At 42.6% G+C, this 26266-nt stretch overlaps 1 protein-coding gene across 8 annotated transcripts in view; it reads right to left on the minus strand.

Annotated features, from left to right (window-relative positions):
- TOX (thymocyte selection associated high mobility group box) overlaps window positions 1-26266 on the minus strand; it is a 347867-nt gene that overhangs the window by 38347 nt on the left and 283254 nt on the right. For all 8 annotated transcript variants that reach the window (XM_053250482.1, XM_053250485.1, XM_053250477.1 and 5 more), the window contains one exon: window positions 14741-14971. In XM_053250482.1, coding sequence (XP_053106457.1) covers window positions 14741-14971 — 231 coding nt within the window. The remainder of the gene's footprint in view (window positions 1-14740; window positions 14972-26266) is intronic.

The raw sequence follows: 26266 nt of genomic DNA on the forward strand, positions 1-26266 counted from the left end.
TATGCATCCAACATCTTGAATCAAGGTGGGTGGCATCATCAGACACTATGCTGTTGAGGTGTCCTTGTGTGTCCCTACAATTGTACCCAATTTGGTTCATATTGGCCCAGGCATTGCAAAGAAGATGGAGGGGGATGGACACACACACACACAGAATGCTGGGTAATCTCATAAGCCTACTGGAAAGTAAGTTACAAACTTCTTACAGAGAAAAAAGTTCTATAAAAATATGAATTGAAAGTTAGTTCATAAGAAAACCATTATAGTAGATTATTAATCATGTGTGAGGAGCAAGTTGTTTTCAATGCCAAATTCCCAAAGGCACAACCAGAAACTATACACATCTTAAAGTAAAGTGTGCCATCGAGTTGGTGTTGACTCCTGGCACCCACAGAGCCCTGTGGTTGTCTTTGGTAGAATACAGGAGGGGTTTACCATTGCCATCTCCCGCGCAGTATAAGATGATGCCTTTCAGCATCTTCCTATATCGCTGCTGCCTGATATAGGTGTTTCCCATAGTCTGGCTTGGTAGTCAAGCCATTTCCCCGCTGTGCCATTAGGTGGCTTACATAAAATTAAACACTCCACTTTTTTGGGAGAGGGGAACCTCTGTTCCTTCCAGGATTTTTCTCTAACTTGCGGAGTAAATACATATGCTCATCTGTAGGACATTAGTTTAAATACAGTATTTTCTCAGCAGCTGGAAAATATCTGTGTAAATACTGCTCTTGTTGGGTGAAATGGTTTTTTTTTTAAAGTTGGAGAAAAGGTACAGATGCAGATACATAATTTCAAAATGACAAATGTTTTCATAAGCAAATTACATTATTACAGTAAGGGATTTATGGATCTCAGCTGAAACAGACAGGATAATCTGGATCAATGGGGATGGATCAATGCAAGTTTTCGCTGCTTTTTATAAATGAAATTCTGATTAAGAGCTCTGTGTCTTTCTGTTTACAAGTAGCCTTAGGGAATAGCAATTTGCAAACAACCATGACAAAACACGGCTAGATTTCACATTGGCTACAGAGCAGTAGAACACCAAATTGTATCCTAAGATTTCCTTTTTTCAGGAGTCTTCCCTCCCATGGAAGAAACTCCTTGCTCTGGAGGAATGAAACCCTAGGACAGGGATTCCCAACTTGTGTTATTCCAGCTGTTATTGAACGACAACTCCCAACATACCCAGCTACAATATATTGTGGCTGGGGATGATGGGTGTTGTAGTTCAGCAACCTCTGGAGTACCATAGGTTGGAAACCCCTGCCTTAGGATATCACCCTATATTGTTGATAGTAACAACTGGGGGGGAAATCTGGGATATAATTGTGCAGTAGTCTATGAATCCCCAACATAAACAATATGGAAACCTTCAGACTGTTGATAATTTAGTTATACTTTCTAGTACCTCACTATCAAGAGATTTATTTAATCAACCAACTTCTGTGCCAGTTCACTTAACACAGTTGCATTCCAAGGAGTAGAAAGCAATGAAGGATCCAAATGTCAGAAACAAGCTACAGTTGTTGCTTTATGAGGAAAGATGTGTGTGGCTTTTAAAAAAAGAAACTGTAGGTTTATGGAATCATTTTATGAGAAAAAATGTGCTTCACAAAACAGCTTGGGGAAAATGGTTGAGATCTCTATGCTGATGTAAAGAGTGGGGGAAACTATTGATCAAGTTAAACTGAAAAAGCCTCTTAACAATGGATTTGTTTAGACCCTGCCCATGGGATTAGGAAGGTGATAGGCAAGGAATATGCCTGTCACAACATCCTCTGAGTACATCCTGATACCCTTATGGCATGTCCCCATCATGTGGGGAGCTGTTCATCCAAATAGCTCTCTACAGATGCTCCAAATGTTTAAAGAAGATGTCATGTGGGCAGGGATGGTATTATACAAACCAGGCCATCAATTGTTTGCAACCAAAAATAATAGCTCATATTTTCTCTATATCTGTTTTTGGATTCTCCAAACCAACCCACAATGACAACATGTACATTGCTTTGTGTCTATCTTTATGTTAAAATCAAAAAGCTCTAGAAGAGAATAAAACTGGAATGATTACATATTATGTATGAATAAATGTTCTGAAAATATAACTAAGCAGTCACACTTAAAGTCCCAAGCCAAGCAATTGCACAGTATGAAGTATACAAGCTCCGTATAGAAAAAAATGTTTGTAAAATAGAGTAAAGGAGAAGACAAACCCAGCAGTAAAAAATGAGCTTGCTGCAAATTCTTTAGACTCACTGCCAGTAAGCTTTCATAGCTGGTAAGACAGACACTGAGGCTGTCTTACCAGTGCTGCCTCCGTGGATTGCCCCAATTTTTTACATGGGCTTTTACCAGAGTAAAAGGACGTGAGCACATCCTATTTCCCAGATCTGGGGTAGTGTGTGTCTGCTTGGGCTGCAAGCAGAGCTGGGCACTCTTGAGTGCTTCTTGCGCGGTGCATTAAGGCGTATTTGGAAGCTGGGCTTCATTTTCCCAACCTCCAGGGATCTGCACTGCTCAGAGAAGCATGGGTTGTGTGGGCACACAAGCTGCGTGCCCCAGAGCAGATTGATGATCATCTGGGGCGGAAGGTAGGTTCAACCCTGCCTTCCCACCCTACCTGCCTTCCCCACCCCAGAAACTGTCATGTGAATGACCTCACTATATAAAGCCATGCTGAATGTTGGTACAAGGTATGTCCTGCACTCAAAAGAAGCTAGTATTAGAAATGTCTTACACATTTTCTCAGAGTCTGGAATTTAGCATGAGTTGGCTCAGATGACTAAGGCACGTGGGGATCCAATGGGTTACTATGACTCATTAGCTACAATGCCTCCTGTACCTTCTTCTAGGAAGATGACCTTGCTCTCTGATAAATGAGAGGTTGTGAATCATATGATCCTAAAGTAGTTTATAAAGTAGAGAGGAGGTGCTTCATTTTATCAAATCATCCTCAGATGTTTTATATTAAATATATCACCATTACTTCACCAAATGCCTGCAATGTAGAAAGTTAAATATTCAAGAAAGCTCATGGTGAATCAGCTTCAGTACCCCTAATTCCTATAAATGTTCCACTTTAGATTCCACTTCAGCATCAGAACATGACACGAGGTTTACACGTTTAAAACAGGTCTTGGGAGGATGTCACACATTCATATAATATAGACCATATTAGCAGTCAAGTTGCAAACCCCTGAAAGCTGTTGGGTTGTAAAGAGAATATTAGCAGCAACATAAATGTTGACAGTATACTCAAAAGTCTCCAATTTCCTTAAGTATTGGCAAGATACAATCTGAGTTTCATCAGATGATAAAGAATATGTTGCAGCATTTGTCTAGTGGGTGTCTGAGCACCAGTGAGGAGTAAATGATTTGATTTTGTGGGCTCAGAGGATTTGTCAGCTGCCTCAGAAGTATAATTCCAGCTCTTCATATCCCTGCTGCTTCTAATTTAGCAGGACAGGCTCATAATTGAAGCAAATTAACTATTTACACTTGCCACTTCTACCAGGGGAAAGAGGACACATCAGCAGGAAAGACTGAGTGGGAAATTAAATCCTTCCCACTTGTGTCAGATCTGCCCTTATATAAACACATTAACAGTAATTTCATGAGGCGTCAAACATAGGAATAAATACTGAGGGATAAAATAATGAGGTGTTGCTATTGAGCTGAACTGTTGCAGCTAATATTACTGAGAACAAATTATGTAGCCTGAAAGCAAGCATATGTTATAACACTCCAGCAGTTCCCTGACAAGTCTTATCTGATCTTTACACTATGATCTTTACACCTCTGCCTAGGTACATAGGCCTGTCTTCTTGCTACAAGGACCAAGTACATGGTTTAAGTAAACATGCACAATCAAATGCATACATATTGGGAAAATCTCTTTCCTGCTATGATTCAACCGACATGAACAGTGTTACAAACAGAAATGTGCCTTGTGCAGTGCACTTTGAGTGGGCAGTAAGTTCCATTTTTAGTATAATTGCATCTTTTATTGAAGTCTTTGGCTGAAGCCATGAAGTCAGTTACACTGTGTAAACAAGAACATTTTGTTTGTAGTTTGTTCATTCTATTATAGCTTCACTGGGTCACCAATTAGGAATTAAGGTTCCTTTAGTAGATTTACATCTGGTTCAAATTTGAAATTATTATTTTTAATCAGAACAACAAAAAATTACTTATATTTCCTTTTAACCCAGACTTATGTCTGAAATCCAAAAACTTCATCTGTCCAATATGTTTGAACAGAACAGCCCTGCTGGATCTGGCCCAAGGCCTATCTAGTCTAGCATCCTGTTTCACACAGTGGCCCACCAGATGCCCTCTCTTGCTGTTGCTCCCCTGCAATTGGTTTTGAAAGGCATTGTGCCTCTGAGGCTGGAGTTGGCCTATAGCCACCAGATTAGTAGCAATTGATAGACCTGCCCTCCATAATTTATCTAAGCCCCTTTTAAAGTCATCCAACTAGTGGCCATCACAACATCCACGTTTCTTTTGTATGTGTTTTTCCCCTTTCCAGTAAAAATGTGCAAAGAAAAAGGATCTACAGAAAATTCCCTACAAATAACTCATCATGCAAAGGCATGCCATGGGAAAGGAGAGAGAGAAAAGGCAGTAAAACAAAGAGTATCAGTAGCAACTAAATATACAAAAAGTTAAATAATTTGGTATCAGTGTTTAATTTTATGTGATAAACATCTGAAAACATGGCTGAAACAAGAGACAAATATAAGATGGTAGCTAAATCTAATAGTTTTCTTGTTCAGAAACGCAAGAGGAAGAACTGGAAGCCACAAGCAACATTTCTGCAGGGAGTACTGCCTATTCGAAAACCCACACAGGAGTGCGGACTTTGTTGCCCCCCTGTTTAGTTCTAGACTGGCCCACCAAGCAAAGTAGGGATCCACCTAGTATAATGCCAAGGTATAAATAGTACCAGATTCTAGGGATATGCACAAATCAATATTTTGTTTCAATTTGTGCCTGAATTGAATAACCCCCAATTTGTTTTGGGTCTGAATCTGCCCCCCCATCACCCCAGATTAGATTTGTACCCGATTTTTCTGAATCTGAATCTATTGGGGCAAAAAGGGGTCCTGGGGCAAAAAAGTGGGGTGGGTGGTATATGCCCAATGGGTGGAAGCGACCACCCAAATTTCAAAGAAATTGGTCAAAGGGGTGATTTTAAAATAATTTTTAAGTTGGCACATCTTTAAGCTTTTCCCCACAGGGAATAATGGGGATTTCAGCAGCCTTATAGCTCCACATGCGGGGCACCAGGGTGGCCTAGAGAGAGTTGTGGTGGGTGGTAATGCCCAATGGGTGCAAGGAAGCTACCAGCCAGATTTCAAAGGAATTGGGCAAAGGGGTGATTTTTAAAGAATTTTTGAAGATTGATCAATCAATCAAGATGGCATGTCTTTGGGGCAGATTCGAGGCAGAAAAGGGGTTTCGGGGACAGAAGAGTGGGTCAGGTGGTAGACTAATGCCCCAATGGGTGCCTGCTACCACCCATATTTCCAAAAAAAAAAAAAAAAAATTGGAGAAAGGTGTGATTATTAAAGAATTTCTGAAGTTTGTGCATCTTTAAGCTTTTCCTCCATAGGGAATAATGGGGATTTCAGCAGCCCCACCACTCCACTTGGGGGGGGCATCAGCATGCAGTGCAAGTGGTGGTGTCGTGCACATAGGGTGCCAACCACCCCCAAACCCACAAGCCCATGGGGCACTGGGTTTTGTTGTTTCTGAGATATTCTGAAGAGTAGATTCTCTGGTGGAAAATGATTCTCTGGTAAAAAATTTCCATTATTCCCTATGGGGGGAAAAAGCTTAAAGATGCACAAACTTCAGAAAGTGCCCCCCACCATGGGGAGTTATAACTAAGGCTGCTGAAATCCCCATTATTCCCTATGGGGGAAAAGCTTAAAGACTTCAAAAATTCTTCAAAACTTCAAAAATTCTTTAAAAATAACCCCTTTGCCCAATTCCTTTGAAATCTGGCAGGTAACTTCCTTGCACCCATTGGGCACTACCACCCACCACAACCCACTCTGGGCCTCCACATGGAGCTATAAGGCTGCTGAAATCCCCATTATTCCCTATGGGGAAAAGCTTAAAGACACACCAACTTGAAAAACTCTTTAAATATCACCCCTTTGCCTAACTTCTTTGAAATTTGAGTGGTCGCTTCCACCCATTGGGGACTACCAGCCAACCCACTGTGGCCACAAAATGGAGGTCTGAAACTTCAAGTTTTTGGGGGGTTCGAATCCGGGGTGATTTATTTTGTACTTGAATCTGGGCAATTGAGGACAGGGGTGATTTGTTTTGTCTACAAATCATCCGAATTGGCCAGATTCAGGTACAAATCATATTGTACCTGAATTGTTTCACACATCCTTGTAATATTCTTCGCAGAACCTACATTAAGTACGGATCTACAATGAGCATTCATATCTTGGTCGCGACAGCTTGTATTTTATCATTTGAGAGTGTTGCAGAGGAACACTGGCCAACATTGAAATAAAGTGTGTGTGCACACGCTATGGGGAAGGGACAATTTTTGTTGATCTCTCACCTCTGAAACAGATTGTAACTCCTGAAAATATGTCCCTAATGGGACAACCCTCAGGACATATTTTCATGAATCACAGTTGGTTTCATAGGAAGGGGCGATAGAAGAAAATCATTCCTTCTCCATAGACTGTGTTAGTCTGGATATTGGCTTCTATTTATGCTATCTGTTTTAGGTCTACTACTTGCAGGAAGGAAGGTCTGTAAGGGACTCCAAAACATTTTGCTACTGAGTTTTTAGTCTGAGTACACTGTATGCTTCAGAAGCCTGAAGCAAGCAGTCACTCTCATGATGCAAAAGTATAATATTCAAATCTTATAATGTAATTCCTGTATTAAAATAGACAAAAAGCCCATTCAATCCAGTATGTTACTTCAAGAAAAAGAGGTTGCTATACACATTAGAGAATTGTAGGAGATGGGGAAAATATTTTTAATACATAGGAACACAGGAAGCTGCCATATACTGAGTCAGACTATTGGTCCATCTAGTTCAGTATTGTCTACATAGACTGGCAACAGGACAAGTGATCCATCACCTTTGTGTTTGGGCCATTAGCCAATCTAGTTGTTCTTAGAAGTTGCACATAAAGAATTATGATTACTAAACAGAATACTCTTGTCTGGCAGACCTTTAAGCCAATGTTACTAATGGTGGAGTGATCACTGGCCTGACTTGGCTTAAAGCTTTTAGACTTACACGATAAGTAGTAGCCTTTCAGATTACTTTACTTTGTGTTCTTCAGTGTAATACACATTAGTTTCTCTATAATTTACAAAGAAGAACTGACAAACTCAAGTGATTAACACAGCTTTCCTTTAATAATTTGAATGTTCCCATATGCTAGTCAAATAAACACAGCTGGAAAATGAGAAACCCCTGGATGTTTCTGTCAATTAGCATAACATGTCTGGCAAATACTCAAAAGAAAAGAATTGTCAGCAATGATTTCTGTGTAAATCCTAAGAACAAGGGACAAATTAGTTCATCTTTGCTGACTGCTTGTTTGTTGAAAACTCCCTATGAAGGGAAAAGAAGGATTTGAGGGGCCTACACCTCCACATATTCTTCAGTGCCCACTAGCCTCCCACTGTGAAGTTGCACAATTCCCTTGCTCTTTATCCAGTAGAATCTGAAGCAGAGCAAGAGGTAGGAATGCTCTAAGGATACGAAGAAATGTTGCTACCTGCCCAAGTTTGCCTAAGACGCAGCATATTTCCCTTAACCAGTCTTGGATGATGCATGAAGCACAAGGGACTTTCTCATTGGTTAGAAAAGTCTGGGTGGGCAGAGCATGCAAGTTTATGAAGATGCCCAGACACTCACTCGTCTCATGAGTAGCATCGCTCCCCCCATTCCTGGAGCACAGTGTGGGCTTTGCTGGTTATCCTTCTGGGTGCCGAGTAATGTTTTGTCCATCCAAGGAAGTGGCTTATATCGGGGTTGCTTTTTTGTTTGTTTGTTTTGCCGACCTCACACATTCTGTATAGCAAGTTAGGCTCTTTCAGTCACAACTGCAAGTGAATTGCAGGTCTGAGATGCCTGGATAAGCTTTTTGGTGAGGCACACATTTGGCATGATATGGGTTCTGGTCATTCCTTAGAGACATCATGGCCCAGGGAGCCAAGGCTATAGCTGTCTATTGGAGCGGAGGGGTTAAAGGCTTAAAAGCTGTGCAGCTTGATGCTTCCTCTTCATACTGTGGCCTTATTGGGGTGGCTAAGAAGAGCTGTGATCATCCTTAAGGCTGTGATGCTGCTCCTAACTGAGGTGCAATCAGCCATTAAAATGCAGGCCAAGGGCTGGCAGCAGGGCCTTGTAGATCCCCCACTGTAGTGAAAGGAGCACCAATTTATTTATTTATTTAAAAATATTTATAGCTTTCCCCTTCCATACTAGGGATGTCCACGTAACTGGGCGGGGTTGGTTCGAAGGGGTGGGGGTAGGACTTTAAGGGTGTGGGGATGTACTTACCCCCTCTGCCCACTTTCTCCCTGCCAGCGCTGGAGTGCTGTAAAATCCCTCGGGGCGGCAGTGTACCTCCCTGCCGCCCCTCCCCCTCTTCGGCCGGAAGCGACTGGAAGTACCAGGCACATGTGTGCACGCTGGGAGCACACTTATGCACATCACACACACACACACACACGCCAGCTGGGCTCGAGCGTGATCATGACGTGCAAACATGCGCGCCCGGTACTTCCAGCCACTTCCGGCCAAAGAGGGGAAGGGGTGGCAGGGAGGTACACTACCAGCCCGAGGGATTTTACAGAACTCCAGTGCCAGTGGGGAAAAGTGCGGGAAGGGGTAAGGGCACCCTCCCCCACCCTTAAAGTCCTACACCCACCCCCGCCAAACGTTTGTACGGGCCAGTGTTTGATCCTGTTCGGAGGCCTCCGTAAAAGGTCCTCCGAACAGGTTCATGCACTTCCTTATCCCATACACTACTGCTCAGGGCTACATTAGTTACATACTAACTACATTAGTTACATTAAAACCTTTAGAGACTGAATGTTCCTGCATTGCAGAAGGGATACACTTGAATTTCTTAATTATTTTTTTCATTTCATTAAAAAAAAAAAGTTTTGTTCATTGTAGCAAACAGATCCCTTGAGATTAAAAAACAACAACCCAAAAACAAACTTAGACAAATACAAATATGGATATACCCCAAAAGCAAAGCTATTTTTCTCCAACCCTTACAGTGTATGAGGATATTTATTGTGGTTCAGGGCTAAAATGATAGTTGCGCTGAGGAGAAATAAAAATTTAAAAATAATCTTGCAAGTGCTTTATTTTCGCCAGTAGGCTATTACAGCCCCTGAATGGCATCAAAAAATTTAGAACTCTTCCTAGCATCATAGCCAGGAATGAGTCTGATAGGAAAACATTATTGTATGGTGCCCATAACAGAACATAAAAGAAGATGGCAAACAGAGCTACAGGGAGCTGACCTGGAAATGAGAAGCAGGTAAGCATTCTTCTTTACTATTATTCTACTGACAAGGAGACAGAGGTAAAATCTGCCTACAAATGTACTAAAAACTGAAAAGCACTTTGTGCGTCAATATGCTACAGAACTGAATACTTAAAAATATTGTGCTGATACGAGACCTCACAAAAGCTATCAAATATTACTGGAAAGGAAAGCCGTTTATGGACCACTGCCACTGCCTATCATATCAAAGAGCAAAGTATGTGGAAGGAACGTACAGGGACATGCTTTCTTTGCCATCATGCAACAATAATTTTATAATCAGCAAGAGACAGCCTAAAAGAAGTAAATGCTAGAAAAGCTAATAGATAAAAATTTATTTATTTATTTATTGAAACTTCTTATATACCACCTCCTCCAAAGACTCTAGGCAATGAACAATGGAAATACCAACAACAATCAATTTAAAAAATAAAATAAAATTCAAGGCCAAATGCCTGATGAAACAGGTGTGTCTTAAGAAGGGCCTTAAAAGCAGCTGAATGAATCTTGGAGGTGAAGAATGTTCCAAAGAAGAGGGGCGGCCACAGAGAAGGTCCTCCTACAGGCCTTCATAAATCAGCTTATGTTATGTTACACAGGAACATAGGAAACTGCCAAATACTGAGTCAGACCATTGGTCTATCTAGCTCAGTATTGTCTTCACAGACTGGCAGCGGCTTCTCCAAGGTTGCAGGCAGGAATCTCTCTCAGCCCTATCTTGGAGAAGCCAGGGAGGGAACTTGAAACCTTCTGCTCTTCTCAGAGCAGCTTCATCCCCTGAGGGGAATATCTTGCAGTGCTCACACATCAAGTCTCCCATTCAGATGCAACTAGGGCAGACCCTGCTTAACTATGGGGACAAGTCATGCTTGCTACCACAAGACCAGCTCTCCTCTCCGGAGATATTATCTTATGGGCCTAACATAAATCAGCTTTATGTTAGAGTGCAGACTGGGAATCAATCTAGATACAACTTTAATCACATCACTGGCTTGTGTTTGCTTTTTCTTTCTATAAACAGCACACACTTGGTGGGGGGGATGATCTGGATTAGGACTGTAGCTGGAGATAGGTCCATTAAACCTACTCTCTGTTGCAGTACTGATGCAAAGCAGGTTACTTTCATGTGCTATTTGTCCTTGCCGGGGGGGGGGGGGTTCAGCTGGATCCCAATAGGTCACTTCCAACCTCCAAAAACAAACAGCACAGAGGGTAGGGGAAATACAGATTGTAAATGTGGGGGGTAAGGCCTCTATCACTTTCCTGATCAAGAGGATAATGTGTTATTTACAATAAAATTTAGAAATAGGCCAGTGATGTGATTAAAGTCATGTCTCGGTTGGCCCTGTGTTTAGCACTAAAAAACCAGAAGTTTGTTCAGATTTATGCCAAAGTTCTCTTACTTAATTCTACTAATGCAAAGATTCATGGAGTGGAGAGGGTGGACAGAGAGAAATTTTTATCCCTCTCTTCCAACACTAGAACCAGGGGTCACCCCATGAAACTGAAGGTTGGGAAATCTAGAACTTGTAAGAGGAAGTACTTTATCACACAGTGCATAACTAATGGAATTCTTTGTCATGGGATGTGGCAATGGCCACCAGCCTTGGAGGATTTTAAAAAGGGCTTAAGACAAATTCATGGTGGATAGGTCTATCAATGGCTACTAGTATGGTGGCTGTGGGCCAACTCCCGCCTCAGAGGCACAATGCCTCTCAATACCAGTTGCAGGGCAGCAACAGCAGGAGAGAGGGCATACACATACCACTTGCCTGTGGGCTCCCCAGAGGCATCACCACTGTGTAAAACAGGATGCTGGACTAGATGGTCCTTGGGCATGATCCAGCAGGGCTGTGCTTATGCTTGGTACTGACTCTTTGTACATATAGTATAAAGTAATATATGTACTATGTGAAGGCCCAGAAAACTAATCTATTGGTTTCCTTTCCTGGGTCTTTATATAGGAACTATGAGCCCGTTCTCACAATCATGATAAAGGGCTCAAAGCAGCTAGGGGAGGAAGCCTTTAAAAGCTTACCTTCCCCAGGTCAGAGAGGCTCAGTTAGCTTGGCCTGAATTGGGGCAAGAGCTGGGGCTCTGTCTTGGGAAGCCAGGGGAAAGAGACTATGAGATGCCTTTACAGGGAGAATCCCAGTTGCTGTGGCCAGCCCCCACCCAGTGTGAATGGCAGTATGACCCTTCCTGCCCCCATCATCTTCCTAGGGGCTTCAGTGCCTCCAACAGAGGACTGGGCTTCAAGGTCCAGGGGACAGCTGGCTGCTTCTTCCCCAGGAAAGGAGGGTCCGCCTTTGAGCTCCTTGGGGTCGGTGCCTGCAGCAGGCAGGCAGGCTCTGGAGCTGCTGAAGGGATAGAACACAGAAGGGATAGAACTGCCATGTTCCGGGTTGGACCTTTGGTCTATCTAGCTCAGTGTTGTCTGCCCAGACTGGCAGCGGCTTCTCCGGGGTTGTGGGTGAGGATCTCTCCCAGGCCTCCCTTGGAGTTGCCGGGGAGGGAATTTGGGACCTGGATGCTATTCCCGGGGCGGCTCCATCCCCGGGGGGGGGGTGTCTCTTGTGGTGCTCACACATCAAGTCTCTCATTTACGTGCAACCAGGGTGGACCCTGCTTGGCTGGGGGGACAGGTCATGCTTGTTACCATAAGAACAGCTCCAGATTCTGCTCCTGAAAGCCTTTGGGTCTTGGGCCTTCTGCGCTGATTCCGTGACAGTTGCAGGCCAGCTCCTGGAGTGCAGCCTAAAAGAGGTGCCTGTCTGCCCACTGGTGCATGTGTCTCTCGGCCCCTCCAGTGCAGGGCCCCTCCTTGCAGACCCACAGCTCTTTTTCCCCAGCATGCCCATACAAGCCGTCGGCTCCGTCTCTGGGCATCTGCTTGCCTGGAGCAGCCAGCCGGAGATGCATACGGGCACCCCCACGTGTCCTGCTCAGGCAGCAGTGCGCATGGCCACCCCCACGCACTCTTGGAACTGCCACACACGTGTCTCCCCACATGTATGGCCGAGCCCTGCTACTGCCAGCTGGAGGGGGCGGTGTTTGGCAGGCAAACTAGCTGCTGCTGTGAGAGGTGGCTGGGAGGGAGTGCGCCGGCCCTCTCTGCCCTTACATAAGGCCCTGGGAGGGGCCAGGGGGTGGCAAAGGTGCTTCCTAGACCAGGCTGGTGACAGCTGTGGGGGCCATGGGAAGCAGGGCTGGGCCCACACCCAGAGAGGGCTGGCATGGGTTTCCTGTTCGTTTGGGAACTATGGGTCTCGGAGGGAAGTGAATGTGGGCCAGGCACTGGTAGCCAGTGCCCAAAATAGCCTCCTCCTGAGGAGCAAGCAGAGGCTGGGTGGAAGGCGAGAGAGAAGCATTCCACCCCAAATGCCTGGAGTGGAAGGGACCCTTGCTTTGGGCAGGCACCTGACTGCCTGTGTTTGGGAGGGTAGTTCCTTCCCACCCCTCCGAGAACACACAGAGATACTTTTCTGCTAGGACAAGAGCTGCTAAACATCGATGTGCCCAGCAGTGTTCCCTCTAAGGCGTGTGCATGCTCACAAGTTCTTTGATGTCCGCTCAGTGAATTTTAGATCCTGCTCAGGTTGACTCAGGAAGACCCCACTCTGAATGCAGGTGTGCACACACTGCCTTGATACTGCTGCTCAGAACAAAACTCATTCCGTACACAGAGATGGGAAAAATTAGGGAGAACACTGGCGCCCAGCCCCATGCCCAGCTCCTCCATTTGATTGCTTCCCACAGAGAGGTGCATGGCCCACTCTCTGCACGGAATTCCCCAAGTGAGCAGAGGCTGCATTCTTGGGGGGGGGGGCAGTCCAGCTGCTGTCCCCTTGCAGTGATCTCTCTGGCAGGGATTTCCGGATGCTGTTGACTGCGACCCCCAGCATCCCCAGCTGCAATAGCCTTTGCTTGGGGATTATGGGAGTTGTGGTCGTCAGCGTCTGGAAATCCCTGTGAGAGGGAACACTGCTCCCTTGCTCTCCAGAGCAGCCACGATGTGATGTGCTGGCTGCTGCTGTTTCTTTGGGTGATGGGCCAAAGCATCAGGCTGCCTGTAGCCCGTGCCTCAAGAGGAATGGCCCTTAGCCATACGGGGCCCCTTAACTGGCCTCTGGGCCCCCTTCCACCCAGGGGCGCCTGTCTTGAAAAGCCTGGAGAGCGTATTGCTCGTCTATTTAATGGGAGCGGAGAGCTGGTCTGGTGGTAGCAAGCATGGATAGTCCCCATAGCTAAGCAGGGTCTGTCCTGGTTGCATCTGAATGGGAGACTTGATGTGTGAGCACTGCAAGATATTCCCCTCAGGGGATGAAGCCGCTCTGGGAAGAGCAGAAGGTTTCAAGTTCCCTCTCTGGCTTCTCCAAGATAGGGCTGAGAGAGATTCCTGCCTGCAACCTTGGAGAAGCCGCTGCCAGTCTGTGAAGACAATACTGAGCTAGAAAGACCAATGGTCTGACTCGGTATATGGCAGTTTCCTGTGTTCCTATGTTCCAGAGACAATCCATTCCTCTTTGCTGGGTGCGTGCATAGCCAGACGATCCTCCGCCACTGCTGGCAGCAGAGAGGTTTGGGGGCTTGGAGGCCCTCGGAACTTCCACAATGCACAGCACAAATGCATAATGCATTTAATGCACTGCACAAGTGTGCAGTGCATTGTGGAGCTTCCTCTGGCACTGGCAGAGAGCCCTGCAGTCTTCCAGCCCCTGCTGCAAGCAGCCGGGACTGGCAGACAATTGAAGAAATGAGGTCAAGGGAGAGCTTGTTCCCTTAACCTCATTTTTAAGGTGGGCTCCCTAAGTGGTTTTGCTGCTGCAGTGCCACTGGGAGCCAAACAGCTCCCAACAGTTCTCACGTGTAGGCAAAACTGGGCTGGGCTTCCTTAGCCTGGTTTTGCCTGAGCGTGCGAATAGCCTCTTTGATTCTACAACTCAGGGTTCCCAGATGTGCATGTAGACACTAGACCCTCAGCTCTTCTGATCCAGATTGTTGTGCCACATATAAGCCTAATGTATAAGCTTAATTTTTAATTAAGCTTTATAAGCTCAATTCTACTAATAAAATAACCTAATAGTTACTTTATTAGTACACTTTGCATTTTCTAAAACAAAGTTAATCACATGCATTCAGACATATGCAAACACACACATACTTATCATTTTTACCTGTTTTTGTTCTTCACCCAAGCCATCCCACATAGAAGCTACAATTTTAGAAACTTCGCCAAAGGTAGCATTTGGATTTTGACCCTTGATAGCTGCTTGAGTGTCTCGGAAGAATAATGCATAGGCAGAAACTGGCTTCTGTGGCTCATTAGGGTCTTTCTTCTTCTTCTTTTTGGGAGTTTTGGGTTTCTTGCCTATATCAGAAGCAGGTCTCTTCTCTCCTCCATTAGCCTGCCAAGAAAATACAGACCACATTAAAAAACAAAAATGCCAAATACTCACCACCCATCACTATAGTGTAGAGCAATCTAAACAATCTAATCTAAGCAATCTAATATTCAGACCACATGCATATGGGGTTAAGCAGATTAACATTATATTTTAATTATAGCTTTTTTAATAATCCAAATTTTATATCTTACATGTTTTCATACAGAATTCAATTTAAATGTTCTAAGTTATATAAGTTCTAAGTTATATAATTTTGCTTTCCTAAGTTGATTATAAATTTACATTTTGGTTGCATCTAATTGTTACACATCTGAAGCTTAGAGGCTTTATTGAGAACCAGAGTGAAAATACAAATGGAAATACAAATATTTCAAATAAAATAAATAATAAAATATATTGCTTATTGTCTCTGACATTTATTTATGACACGTATATTGCCCATTCCTAAATGTTCAAGCAGTTCACAATAAAGACAGGTTTAGGATTAACAAACTGTCAGTGAATCAATGATGAATTCCCTCAAACTCTGTATCTGTATAATTTCAAGATCTTTAAACATGTTTTCCGGTAAACTTATCTAGATTCAATGGACCCCCACTAAAGCCATTGAGTTGTCACATGACTTTCCCCACATAAATGGCTGATGCATGTTCTCTTTGTTCAGTGTGGAATTGACATCCCAAGATTCTGCAGAAAGGCTATGCCTCTTCCCATTACACATGGACAGAATATCATGCTACTGCTGATGAATCAGGAAGGCATGTGTATAGCACTAAGGAGAAAATGTGTCTATTCATTTCTAAAAGGTCATCTGGATAAACTCATATTTGGGATACAATGATAACTCTTTATAATATAAATTATAACCCTGTGAGTTAACCTTGCCATGTACAAAAGTTAAGTATGAAAACTGTAATCTGGTAAGATGAACAAATTCTGAAACAACCTCCGTGACCTATTGACCTGAATGACCTATTCCACCATACTAAGAGAAAGAATTTACTACAGTAATTCTTTTATTTTCTTTAAAAAAAAAAAACACCCTGGAAATTAAAAAAAGAATTATTCAACTAATAACCTTGAAAATAATGGAAATGATGTTCTATCTTATGCTTACAACCATCTACAGTAGCAGTTATACAGACTTTGTTGCTAACCACCAAAACAGAGACAGATGGGAAATAATTTTAAAAATCCTCATACTTATTCTGCTAAGCATAGACTTGTGCTTTGAAGTCCCTAGAGGTGTAGTTAGCTCATGGTAATCCACCTCCTGTCAGGCCTTATTGCTTAATTATAGTGATGTATTTAAGTTATTTATCACAAGAAAGCAATAGTCTCTTACTTTAAAAATGTGTGTATTAACCATGTTGCACAAATAATAGATCACAAGGATATATAGTAAAGGATTTAAGACTATCAAATAAGGCACATTGGTGATATCTAAATGTCCCTTGAGAAGTTAAGAAGTGCCTATAAGCATATTTAAAATAAACTGCAATAGTTCCAAGGCCTTTAATGGCAGTAGGAGAGCTGTTTTGTTCACACTATCTTGCAGTAATCACCATAGTTTAAAATAGATTTTAATCAAGTACCATCTGCATAATAGACTGAATAAACAACATAAAATTCTACTTATAACTTACCATATAAAGTAAAAATGGCAAAACCTCTCTCTGCCACATAAACAGAATAGTCTGCAGCAGTTCTTTAGTGATCATGTTTCAGTTAGTTAACATTTGCTGTTTACAGTCCTCTCATTACTCCCTTTTCTCTAAATTCCATGAAATCCTTTCATAAGTAAAATGCAAACAACCATGAAATAAACAGTCATCCATCTAGTTAGGAATACATGTTTGTGAATATATACAGCATCTAACATGTCACAACTATACTTAGCAATACCAGAATACATGTTTAATGACACAACAGAATCAATGGTTACATCTAAGTGAGAAGCCATACTCATTAAGAATACTGGAATGGTCATAGTGCGTGGAGAACTGGAAATCTAAATAATCCTAAAGTTACTTATAAGTAGTAATTGCTAATTCTCCTTTTACCTAAAGGAGTATCACTCATTTACCTAAAGGTGTTTCACACAAAATTTCACACTGCAGAAGTTTTAAAGGCCTCTATTTCCAAGGATTCATATTTCATACTGCTAAATAATATTCTGGAATGTGGTTTAAAGCTTGGCACTTTGATCCTAGACATTTTAGAATTAAGAACAAAAGTATTGATTCAGAGAAAGGAATCAACCCCATTTCTTATATACAGCATCCAATGGTACTCCTGTGCTTACAATTATAGCCTCAATGAAAGTCATCCAGCATAACCCAGCCTATGCATCCATAGGGGAGTCACCAGAAAAATTGGCATCCAAATAAGGTCTATTATTAGAATGGTTCTCAGATAATTGAAGGGAAACACCTCAAGTTCCTTTGATACTAATGACAAATCATAGCTGCAAAATCTGTGAACGATGGGATAATTAATGGGAAAAACTTCCCTTAAATGCAGGAGGCATGATAATCATCCTAGGGCACTAAGGCTTTAGCTTGTGTCTTAAGGGCATTTGGTCTGAGATCCCAATCTTCTTGAAGAAAATCAGATAAATCGGGTTTATAACCAAGCATAGAGATGATCTTGAACTTGCAGCATCTTTCCTTTTCCTTCTCCTCCTCCTTCTTATTAGTTTGATTTATATACCGCCCTTCCAAAATGGCTCAGGGTGGTTTACAACAAGGTAAAAACAATTAAAACAAGTTAACAGTTAAAATCAGATCTATAAAAAACCCTAAAAAAACCCTAAAAAAACAGGTAAAAACCCCTGGAGATCCAGGGCAACCATTTAAAAACAAAAAAACCCCCCAAAAACAGTTTTTCAGTCATTTAAAACTCTGGAAGGCCAGGCCAAACAGATAGGAAGGGCTCTCCTGAAGGGCAGTAATGATCTCGAATTACAGCCTGGAGTGCATTCCACAGCCCAGGAGCAGCTACAGAGAAGGCCCTAATTTGGGTTGCCACCAGACAAACATTCTAACTGGAGACGGGCCTCAAATGACTTTAACGTGAGGTGGGGATCATGCAGAAGAAGGCGCTCTCTAAGATTTTGTTGGTAGGTCAAGAGGCTAAAATGGTCTGAACCCACTTTTGCAACTTATTCCTCATGAATTTCTTCCTAGATATTGCAAATCAATCCTCAGGTTTCAATTGGAGCCAAACTAGATCCAGATGGAAGTCTGGCCTCTGCAACAGCAGATCTACTCTGACTGGCAGTAGACAGAGAACAATGATTTTGAAATCATCCTAGGTTTCCTGAGTCAGAAGGGGAAAACCATTACGTCCACTTCAATGTTCTAACCTAATACAGTATTGTTAAAGGTAAAATGTGCTGTCACGTCGGTGTTGACTCCCGGTGCCCAAAGACTCCTGTGGTTTTCTTTGGTAGAATACAGGAAGGGTTTGCCATTGCCTCCTCCTGCATAGTATGAGATGATGCCTTTCAGCATCTTCCTATATCATGGCTGCGGGGATTTGAACCGGCAACCTTCTGCTTGTTATTCAAGCATTTCCCCACTGCACCACTTAATGATCAGTAGTTAAAAAGATATAAAGGCATTCAGGAACTCTCACAGCTGCTGGAATGCTGTGTGGCCATTGCTTCTGCCCTCTTTTCTAGAAAACCTGGAAAAGAAGTGAGTAGTCCTGATACTGATTCAAGTTGCAAACTGACTGGTGGCAGATATTTTCTGTCTCTCAATTGTCTGAATGATTGAGAGACATCCTTCCTTGGAAAGGAATAGAATCCATATCCATTATGCAATGGCAGCCCATGAACGCGCCTCAGCGGGTTGGTGGTGGCAGGAGGCAGCTTTAAGAGTAAAATAATTCAGGACTCACCTCTGCTGCGGCGGCACCTGAACACTATTCAGAACTGCAATGTGCTGCCCAACAGCCCTATGGTGGGGAAGCACCTCCGCCACTCACCTGGCCACGGGCGTGGAAGCCAAGTGAGTGGTGGAGGCGCTTCCCCGCCGTAGGGGCTCCTGGGCAGCACACTGTGGCTCCAAATAGCGTTCAGGTGCCGCCGCTGCAGAGGTGAGTCCTGAATTACTTTACTCTTAAAGCTGCCTCCTGCCACTACCCCAGAGGCGCATTCATGGGCCACCACTGCCATTATGGCTGAATCTGGAGCAGAAATGGTACCACAACTGCTTTCATACAGCGCCTCTCTGTGCATTGAGCTCTCCTTAAAATCCATGGGAGATATTTTCTATCTATTTCCTGGACTTAGGATAAAATGAGTGTAATGAATCAGACTTGAAAGAGTGTGATGAGGTATTAGAAGGATCAAGTGAATTTTTTCGTTTCCAAATCAACATTCCTCCCTTCTTTCCTTGCTTCCCATCCCAGAGTCAAGGATAAAGAAAGTCATGGCAGGGATAGTTCTCCTAAGTGCCTATTTGGCTTGTGCATTTTTATTTGGGTACAAAACGTTTTGTGCCCGAAAATGGCAATTTTGGAGGTTTTGTAACCAAAACAAAATCAAGAATTAAAAAAACAGAGATTTTTGTTTCCAAATCGAAATGACTGTGTTTCAGACAGAATGCTTTGTTCTTTGGAAAAGCATTGAAATTGAAATTGACTTCTTTGACTCTCTCCTCTCCAGCTGAGGCACTGAGTGATTAGCAGAAGATAAGATATGCAAAAAGCTGTTGAGCTTGAATGGTTTAGTTAAGTAGGTGTTGTATTCAGTGTGACTGAAATGCAAACTGAGCTTGCAAACGGATTTGGACAGCATTTTGAGACAGAAATACCCAAATATCTTTGGGGGCTCAATGCAATTCCAAAGCGCTTGCTAAAAGTCATGGTATAAATTGTGTGGAAAAGCTTTTCGAGAAGCTGGTTAGGAAAAGTTCTGAAATTACACAGGTTTTTCTTTCTAAAGGTTTAGAAAGAATCTCTTACTTGTTCAGGGATCTTTTGAAGAGCTATTTCTTCTTCTTCTGATTTTTATGAGTTATAGTGGTGTCTAAATTTTGTTGACCAAGTTGAGCAGTCTAATGTAATTTAGGCCACAATGTAATTTGGTGGGACATGATGTCTAAGCCAGTGGTTCACAACTTTTGCCATTGCAGGGACAGGTCATCCACATGGGGCAGGAGACAAAAGGAGGGGGGTGAGGAATATCCCTGCCAATTTATTGACATCCCCAGGAATCTTAGTTGCTTATCTCCTTCTTGTAACAATGATCCATGGTTTTGCACTTTCTTAAATGCAGTGATGATAAATCTCAACAATTCTGAACAGTAGGCTGATTTGTTTGGGCTACGGCTCACTCCACTTGAGTTAAATGAACATTTGAAGCTGTTCCATAGTACCAAGGCAGTTTTATTTTTTTTTATTTTTATTTTTTTACATTTTATATCCCGCTCTTCCTCCAAGGAGTCCAGAGCAGTATACTACATACTTAGGTTTCTCCTCACAACAACCCTGTGAAGTAGGTTAGGCTGAGAGAAGTGACTGGCCCAGAGTCACCCAGCTGGTATCATGGTTGAATGGGGATTTGAATTCAGGTCTCCCCGGTCCTAGTCCAGCATTCTAACCACTACACCACGCTGGCTCACTGGTCTATCTTGCTATCTCAAATGACCTGTGGTCACTGTTCCATGGGGAGGGAGTGTTTTTTATTGAAAGATTGCTTGAACCCACAAATGGGTTGTGCTGCTGTGTTAGTGCCACAGGCTCCCACCTGCAACAAAATTCTCAAATAACTGTGCCAAAAAATTAAGTGTCGTTGTTGTTCATCATTCTCTTCACTCTTTCAACTTGTTTATGTGGGGCTTCAGGGGCAAAACAGTGGGTTGGGTGGCAGTGCCCCAAGGGTGGTGCACCCAGATTACAAATAGGGCAAAGGATTGATTTCTTAGGAATTTTTGAGGTTTATGCGTCTTTAAGATTTTTCCCCCACAGGGAATAATGGAGGTTTCAGCAGCCCCATAACTCCACCTGGGGGGCACTGGGATGGCCCGAAGCAAGTGGTGGTGTAGTGCACAGAGGGTGCCAACCACGCCCCTGGATTGCTAACCCATTGGGTTATTGGGCTTTGTTGTTTCTGAGGTGTTGAGTTTAGATTCTCTGGCAGCAAATGAGATTTTTAATGAAAAGCCATGAATCCACTCTCATATGCTACTAGAGAATCTACTCTCAGAACACCTCTAGAACAACAAAACCCTGTACTTCATGGGTTGGCAACCCATGTGGGTGGTTGGCACCCTATGTGCACTATACCACCACTTGCTCTGGGCCACCCCAGTGCCCCTCAAGTGGAGTTATGGGACTGCAGAAACCTCCATTATACCCTACGAGGAAAATCTGAAAGACGCATAATTTCATTAATTCTTTAAAAATCAGCCCTTTGCCAAATTCCTTTGGAAAAAATCATGGTAGCTTCCTTGTACCAACTGGGCACTATCACCAACCACACTCCACTCTGGGCCACCCCTCCCCCCCGTGTGAAACTATACTTTTCCTGAAACCTCCATCATACCCTATGGGGAAAATCTAGATGTGCAAACTTCAAAAAATTCACCAAAAATCAGCAGTTTGTCCAATTCCTTTGAAATTTTTGTGCTAGCTTCCACTTATTGGGCACTATAACCCCCATCCACTCTTTTGACCATGTGACCCATTTTTAAATCTGAATTAATTTGGATTCAATTTTGGATTAATTTGGATACAAAACAAATCTGGGGTGATTCGGAAGGCTTAATTTCGGACAAAATAGAAAATGGGGTTGATTTGGATTTGGTACAAATTGAAACAGAAAAAATACTAAACCTGCAACCCTAGTGCCTGTTCCTCTATTCCCCTCTGATGTGTTAGGTACAGGGAATGAGGAAAGCAAGATAAAAATGAGACGACAATAAAAATTAAACTGTGCTTCAAGGGCAGAGCTTGCCAGAGTCTGAAAGGGAGGATTCTCCTCACCAGAAAGGACATAAAACTTGCTGACTGTCATCTGCCATACAAGTAGTAAATGCTTTTCTGCCTTGATAGGCGGAATGATAATTGCAGGAGTAACTGCATCCCGTTGATCCTTCTAATCTTCCTGGGTTTTTCAGTAATCATTCTTCATCAGGATTCAGAGTCACAGCTGCAGATTCAAGTAGCCTTGTTCACTCAAGCTAGACATATTCAAGAAGTGGAACGAGTAGAAAGTGCAGAACACTCGTTCATCACTTTCATGAGGCCTTCCCTGAAGTGCCCCCCAATTCCAATGAGATTGTGTGAAGGTTTGGAGTTCAGTCAGGGCCACTGATATGGTGATAAAACTCAACTCTCTTTCTAATGTGCAACATACCTGCAATCTTGGTACTTAGTAGTATCTGGACATGGTGGGAATGTCCTATGACAGAATGGTATTCTTAGTAGGTGTCCTTCATGGGGCATTCCCTTCCAGTTGACACTTAAATTATGAGTGTTGGTATTTTATGTTAAATAATGTAAGATGTTCTTGATGGGCTTAGTAAATCACTTGAAAACTAGTGGAGAATTACATAGACACCACAGTTGGGTGTTCTCTCTTTACTGAAAAGTTTCCAGTGTTATTAGTTGCTAATTTGAATGATTTCACATAAATACAGTATCTGAATATCTGAATCAGATCTAAAAAGTTATGGCAGAAAAAATTACTATCATTCTGTAAAATCAATGTAACAGGAAGATTACTGTAAAATCAATGTAACTGGAAGAATAAAGCTGGAAAAAGTATACAGCCTCGTCTTACTCCTTTGCCGATCAGAACCAGTCTGTTTCACTATGTTCTGTCTGGACTGTGGCTTCCTGTCCTGTGTGTAGGTTTCTCATGAGAACAATGAAATGTTCTCCCCCACAAGTCCTGCTATGCTGCCTCATCGTGGCGGTGTTCGGGGGTGTTCCTGGGAGGAATGAGCCAAGTACGCCAGGAGGTATATTCCCAGTAGGGTCACCCAAAGCACGAAGGTCATCCCAGCTGCCCAGCTAAAGCAAGCAGGCACCTATATTGGACAGCAGCAATATACGTAGGAAGGATGGTCACTTGAGTGACAATGACAATGGCATCATTTCATTCTGCACAGGAGAAGGCAATGGTAAAGCACTCCTGTATTTTACCAGAAAACCAAATGGATAGACAAAATGGAATGGTTGTCGAAGTAGTGCCAGATGATGGGCCCCTCAGCTTGGATGGTACTCAACATGCTATTGAGGAAGAGCTGAGGATTTCTCAGAGTACCAATGGTGTTTATGATGCAGTTAGACTAAAGTCTTTTGGACTTCTAGCAGCTGATGTTGCTGTGCGGGAAAAGAAAACCTGAAGCTGCAAAGACAGAATTACAATGGGAACATGGAACGTAAGGAGCATGAATATGGGAAAGCTCAACACAGTGAAAGATGAAATGAATCGACTACAGATTGGCATCTTGGGCATCAGTGAATTAAAATGGACTGGAATGGGACACTTTCAGTCAGGAAATCATACTGATTACTACTCAGGACACGAAAACCAAAGAAGGAATGGTGTTGCTTTCGTAGTCAGGAAGGATATAGCAGTGACAGTACTTGGGTACAATGCAGTCAGTGACCGACTAATATCAATTAGATTTCATGGACAACCCTTTAAGATGACAGTTCTTCAAGTCTATGCCTCAACAACTGATGCAGAAGAAGAGGAAGTTGATGAGTTTTATGCTCAAGTTCAGTCTTAAATTGACAGAACATGCAAGCAAGATGTGCTGGTGGTGGTTGGAGACTGGAATGCCAAAGCTGGAAAAGGTAAGGAGGAAAATCCAGTCGGCCTATATGGCGTAGGAAACAGAAACAAAGCAGGAAAACAACTTATTAGTTTCTGCTAAGGCAATGATCTCTTCATTGCAAACATATTCTTCAAACAATCAAAGTGGTGCCTATACACATGGACATCACCAGATGGAGTACACAGATATCAAATTGATTACATTATTGGTGCAAGGAGGAGGAAGAGTTCAGTTATAACAGCTAAGACATGACAGGGGCAGATTGTGGAACCGCCGATTGCACACTGCTCATGTGTAAGTTCCAAGTCAAGCTAAAGCAGAAAAACAAAGCTATCCAGCTTCCACAATATGATCTTGAGAATGCACCCACCATTTTCAAGGAGAACATCAGGAACCACGTTGAAGTTCTGAACCTCATTGATAGGGAACCAGAGGAACTGTAAATTGAAATCAAAGAAGTTATTAAGGATGCATGTGAAAAGAGACTGCCAAAGACCAAGAAAGAGAAGAAAGCAAAATGGATGTCAGAACAGATGGTGGAAATTGCCCAGAAGAAGAGAGAAGCCAAAGTTAGGAAAGATAAAGAAGGAACTCAGGAAGGAACTTAATAGGGAATTTCAGAAAGCTGTTAGAAGAGACAAGGAGCAATACTACAATGACCTTGAGGTTGGAAATAGACACAGAAAAACAAGACAAGTTTTCCAAAAGATCTCTGAACTCAGAGGGAAGTTCCAATCTCATATTGAACTGTTAAGGGATGCCAAAGAACAGGTAGCAACTGATTCAGAGAAGATCAAACAGTGATGGAAGGAGTATACTGAATATCGGTACAGCAGGGATGTCAACATCCAAGATACTCTAGAAAATATTCCCTACTTGCAAGAACCTCTAGTACGGGAAGATGAAGTTAGGTCAGCACTCCAGTCATTACCAAGTCAGAAGGCTACAGGAACTGATGGAATAGCTACAGAAATATGGCAGGCAACAGAAGAAGAGTCAGTCAAGGCTCTAACCAAACTATGCCAGCAAATTTGGAGAACAACACAGTGGCTAACAGATTGGAAGAGGTCAGTCTACATACTCATACTGAAGAAAGGAGACTTAATAGATTGAGCAAACTATCACATAATATCCTTAATTTCACATACTAGCAAAATAATGCTCAGGATCATCCAACACAGATTAGAGCCCTACGTGGAAAGGGTAATGCTGGATGTTCAAGCTAGTTTCAGAAAAGGCCAAGGAACAAGAGACATCATTGTTGAGTCATACTGAATAATTGAGAAAGCCAAAGAATACCAGAAAGAAGTCAATATGTGCTTTATTGACTACAGAAAAGCCTTTGACTGTGTTGACCATGTCAAGTTGTGGAATATTCTCATTTACTGCTTGGCTGTAAAATTGTACACCCCTACAAAACTCTTCAAGGAAGGTAGAAAAAGCTCATATTAGTCTGGCCGAATATGCAAGCACTTTGAAGTTGTAAAGAAAATATTAAATTGGTTTATGTTTATGCATTTCTTATGCAAATTTATTTCTACATGTAAAAATGAATATTGAAAGATACTGAAATATATAAAATATGCCAAAAAGATTTCTCGGTCTCCTGTGAACACCTCTCTCCCCCCCCTCCCTTCTCTCGACTGAATTAATTCTGAGTATTTTCTTAAAAACCTATTTTGAAGCTTCAGGCATGAAAAACATTGACAGAACTTAGAAAAGCCAAAGTTTCAGTTCTTGAATCAATTACTTCCTTCACATTCCAAACAACCCCATTTTATGTGTTATCCATCCTCTTCCTTCCTGCCATGCTTTCAATCCAGTGCTTCTGCTTCTGCACTGGATTACTGTCATGCTTTACTTCAGTTTCAAGCCTCTAGTCTTTCCCTTTCCCTTAAAGCTCACAGTCTGTAGACCACTCACTGTATTTTCTTCCTACTTTTCTCTTACTGCCATTTTTCTCTCCTCCATTCATCTCAGAGCCATGCCCCAGATTTATGCCCTATCAAGTCTCATGTGTTCTCCAACTTCAGGCAGTCTGTTCAACAGCTGCCTATCCCACCCTTCATTTAAATCTCTCCCTAGAGATATTATTTAATAAAAATGTGCCCAAAACAACAAATGTGTACAAAACAAGACATTACCCACTATTCTGAAATGGTACAGTCCTTCCAGGATTTTGTTTCCCCCTAAAGAATATCTAGGATCAACTTCTTTCATAAGAATCTCCCAATGCACTCTGCTCAACACCAAAAATCATGGTTTTGAGCTCCTTGCCAAGTGAGGTTTGGTAGATGTGTACAAGGAGCAGAAATTCCTCAGTAGCCGCATAAACTTTACAGAATGTCCTGCTCAGAGAAGTCTGCTAGGATTCTATGCATACTCTTTCAGGAGTTGTACCAAAACACAGTTCTTTCAAACAAACTTTCACATCCAGTTTGGACTGTTGCAATGCACTCTACGTGGGGCTGCCCTTGAAGATGGTTTGGAAACT

Source organism: Hemicordylus capensis, chromosome 4, assembly GCF_027244095.1.
Source record: "Hemicordylus capensis ecotype Gifberg chromosome 4, rHemCap1.1.pri, whole genome shotgun sequence".
NCBI lineage: Eukaryota > Metazoa > Chordata > Lepidosauria > Squamata > Cordylidae > Hemicordylus > Hemicordylus capensis.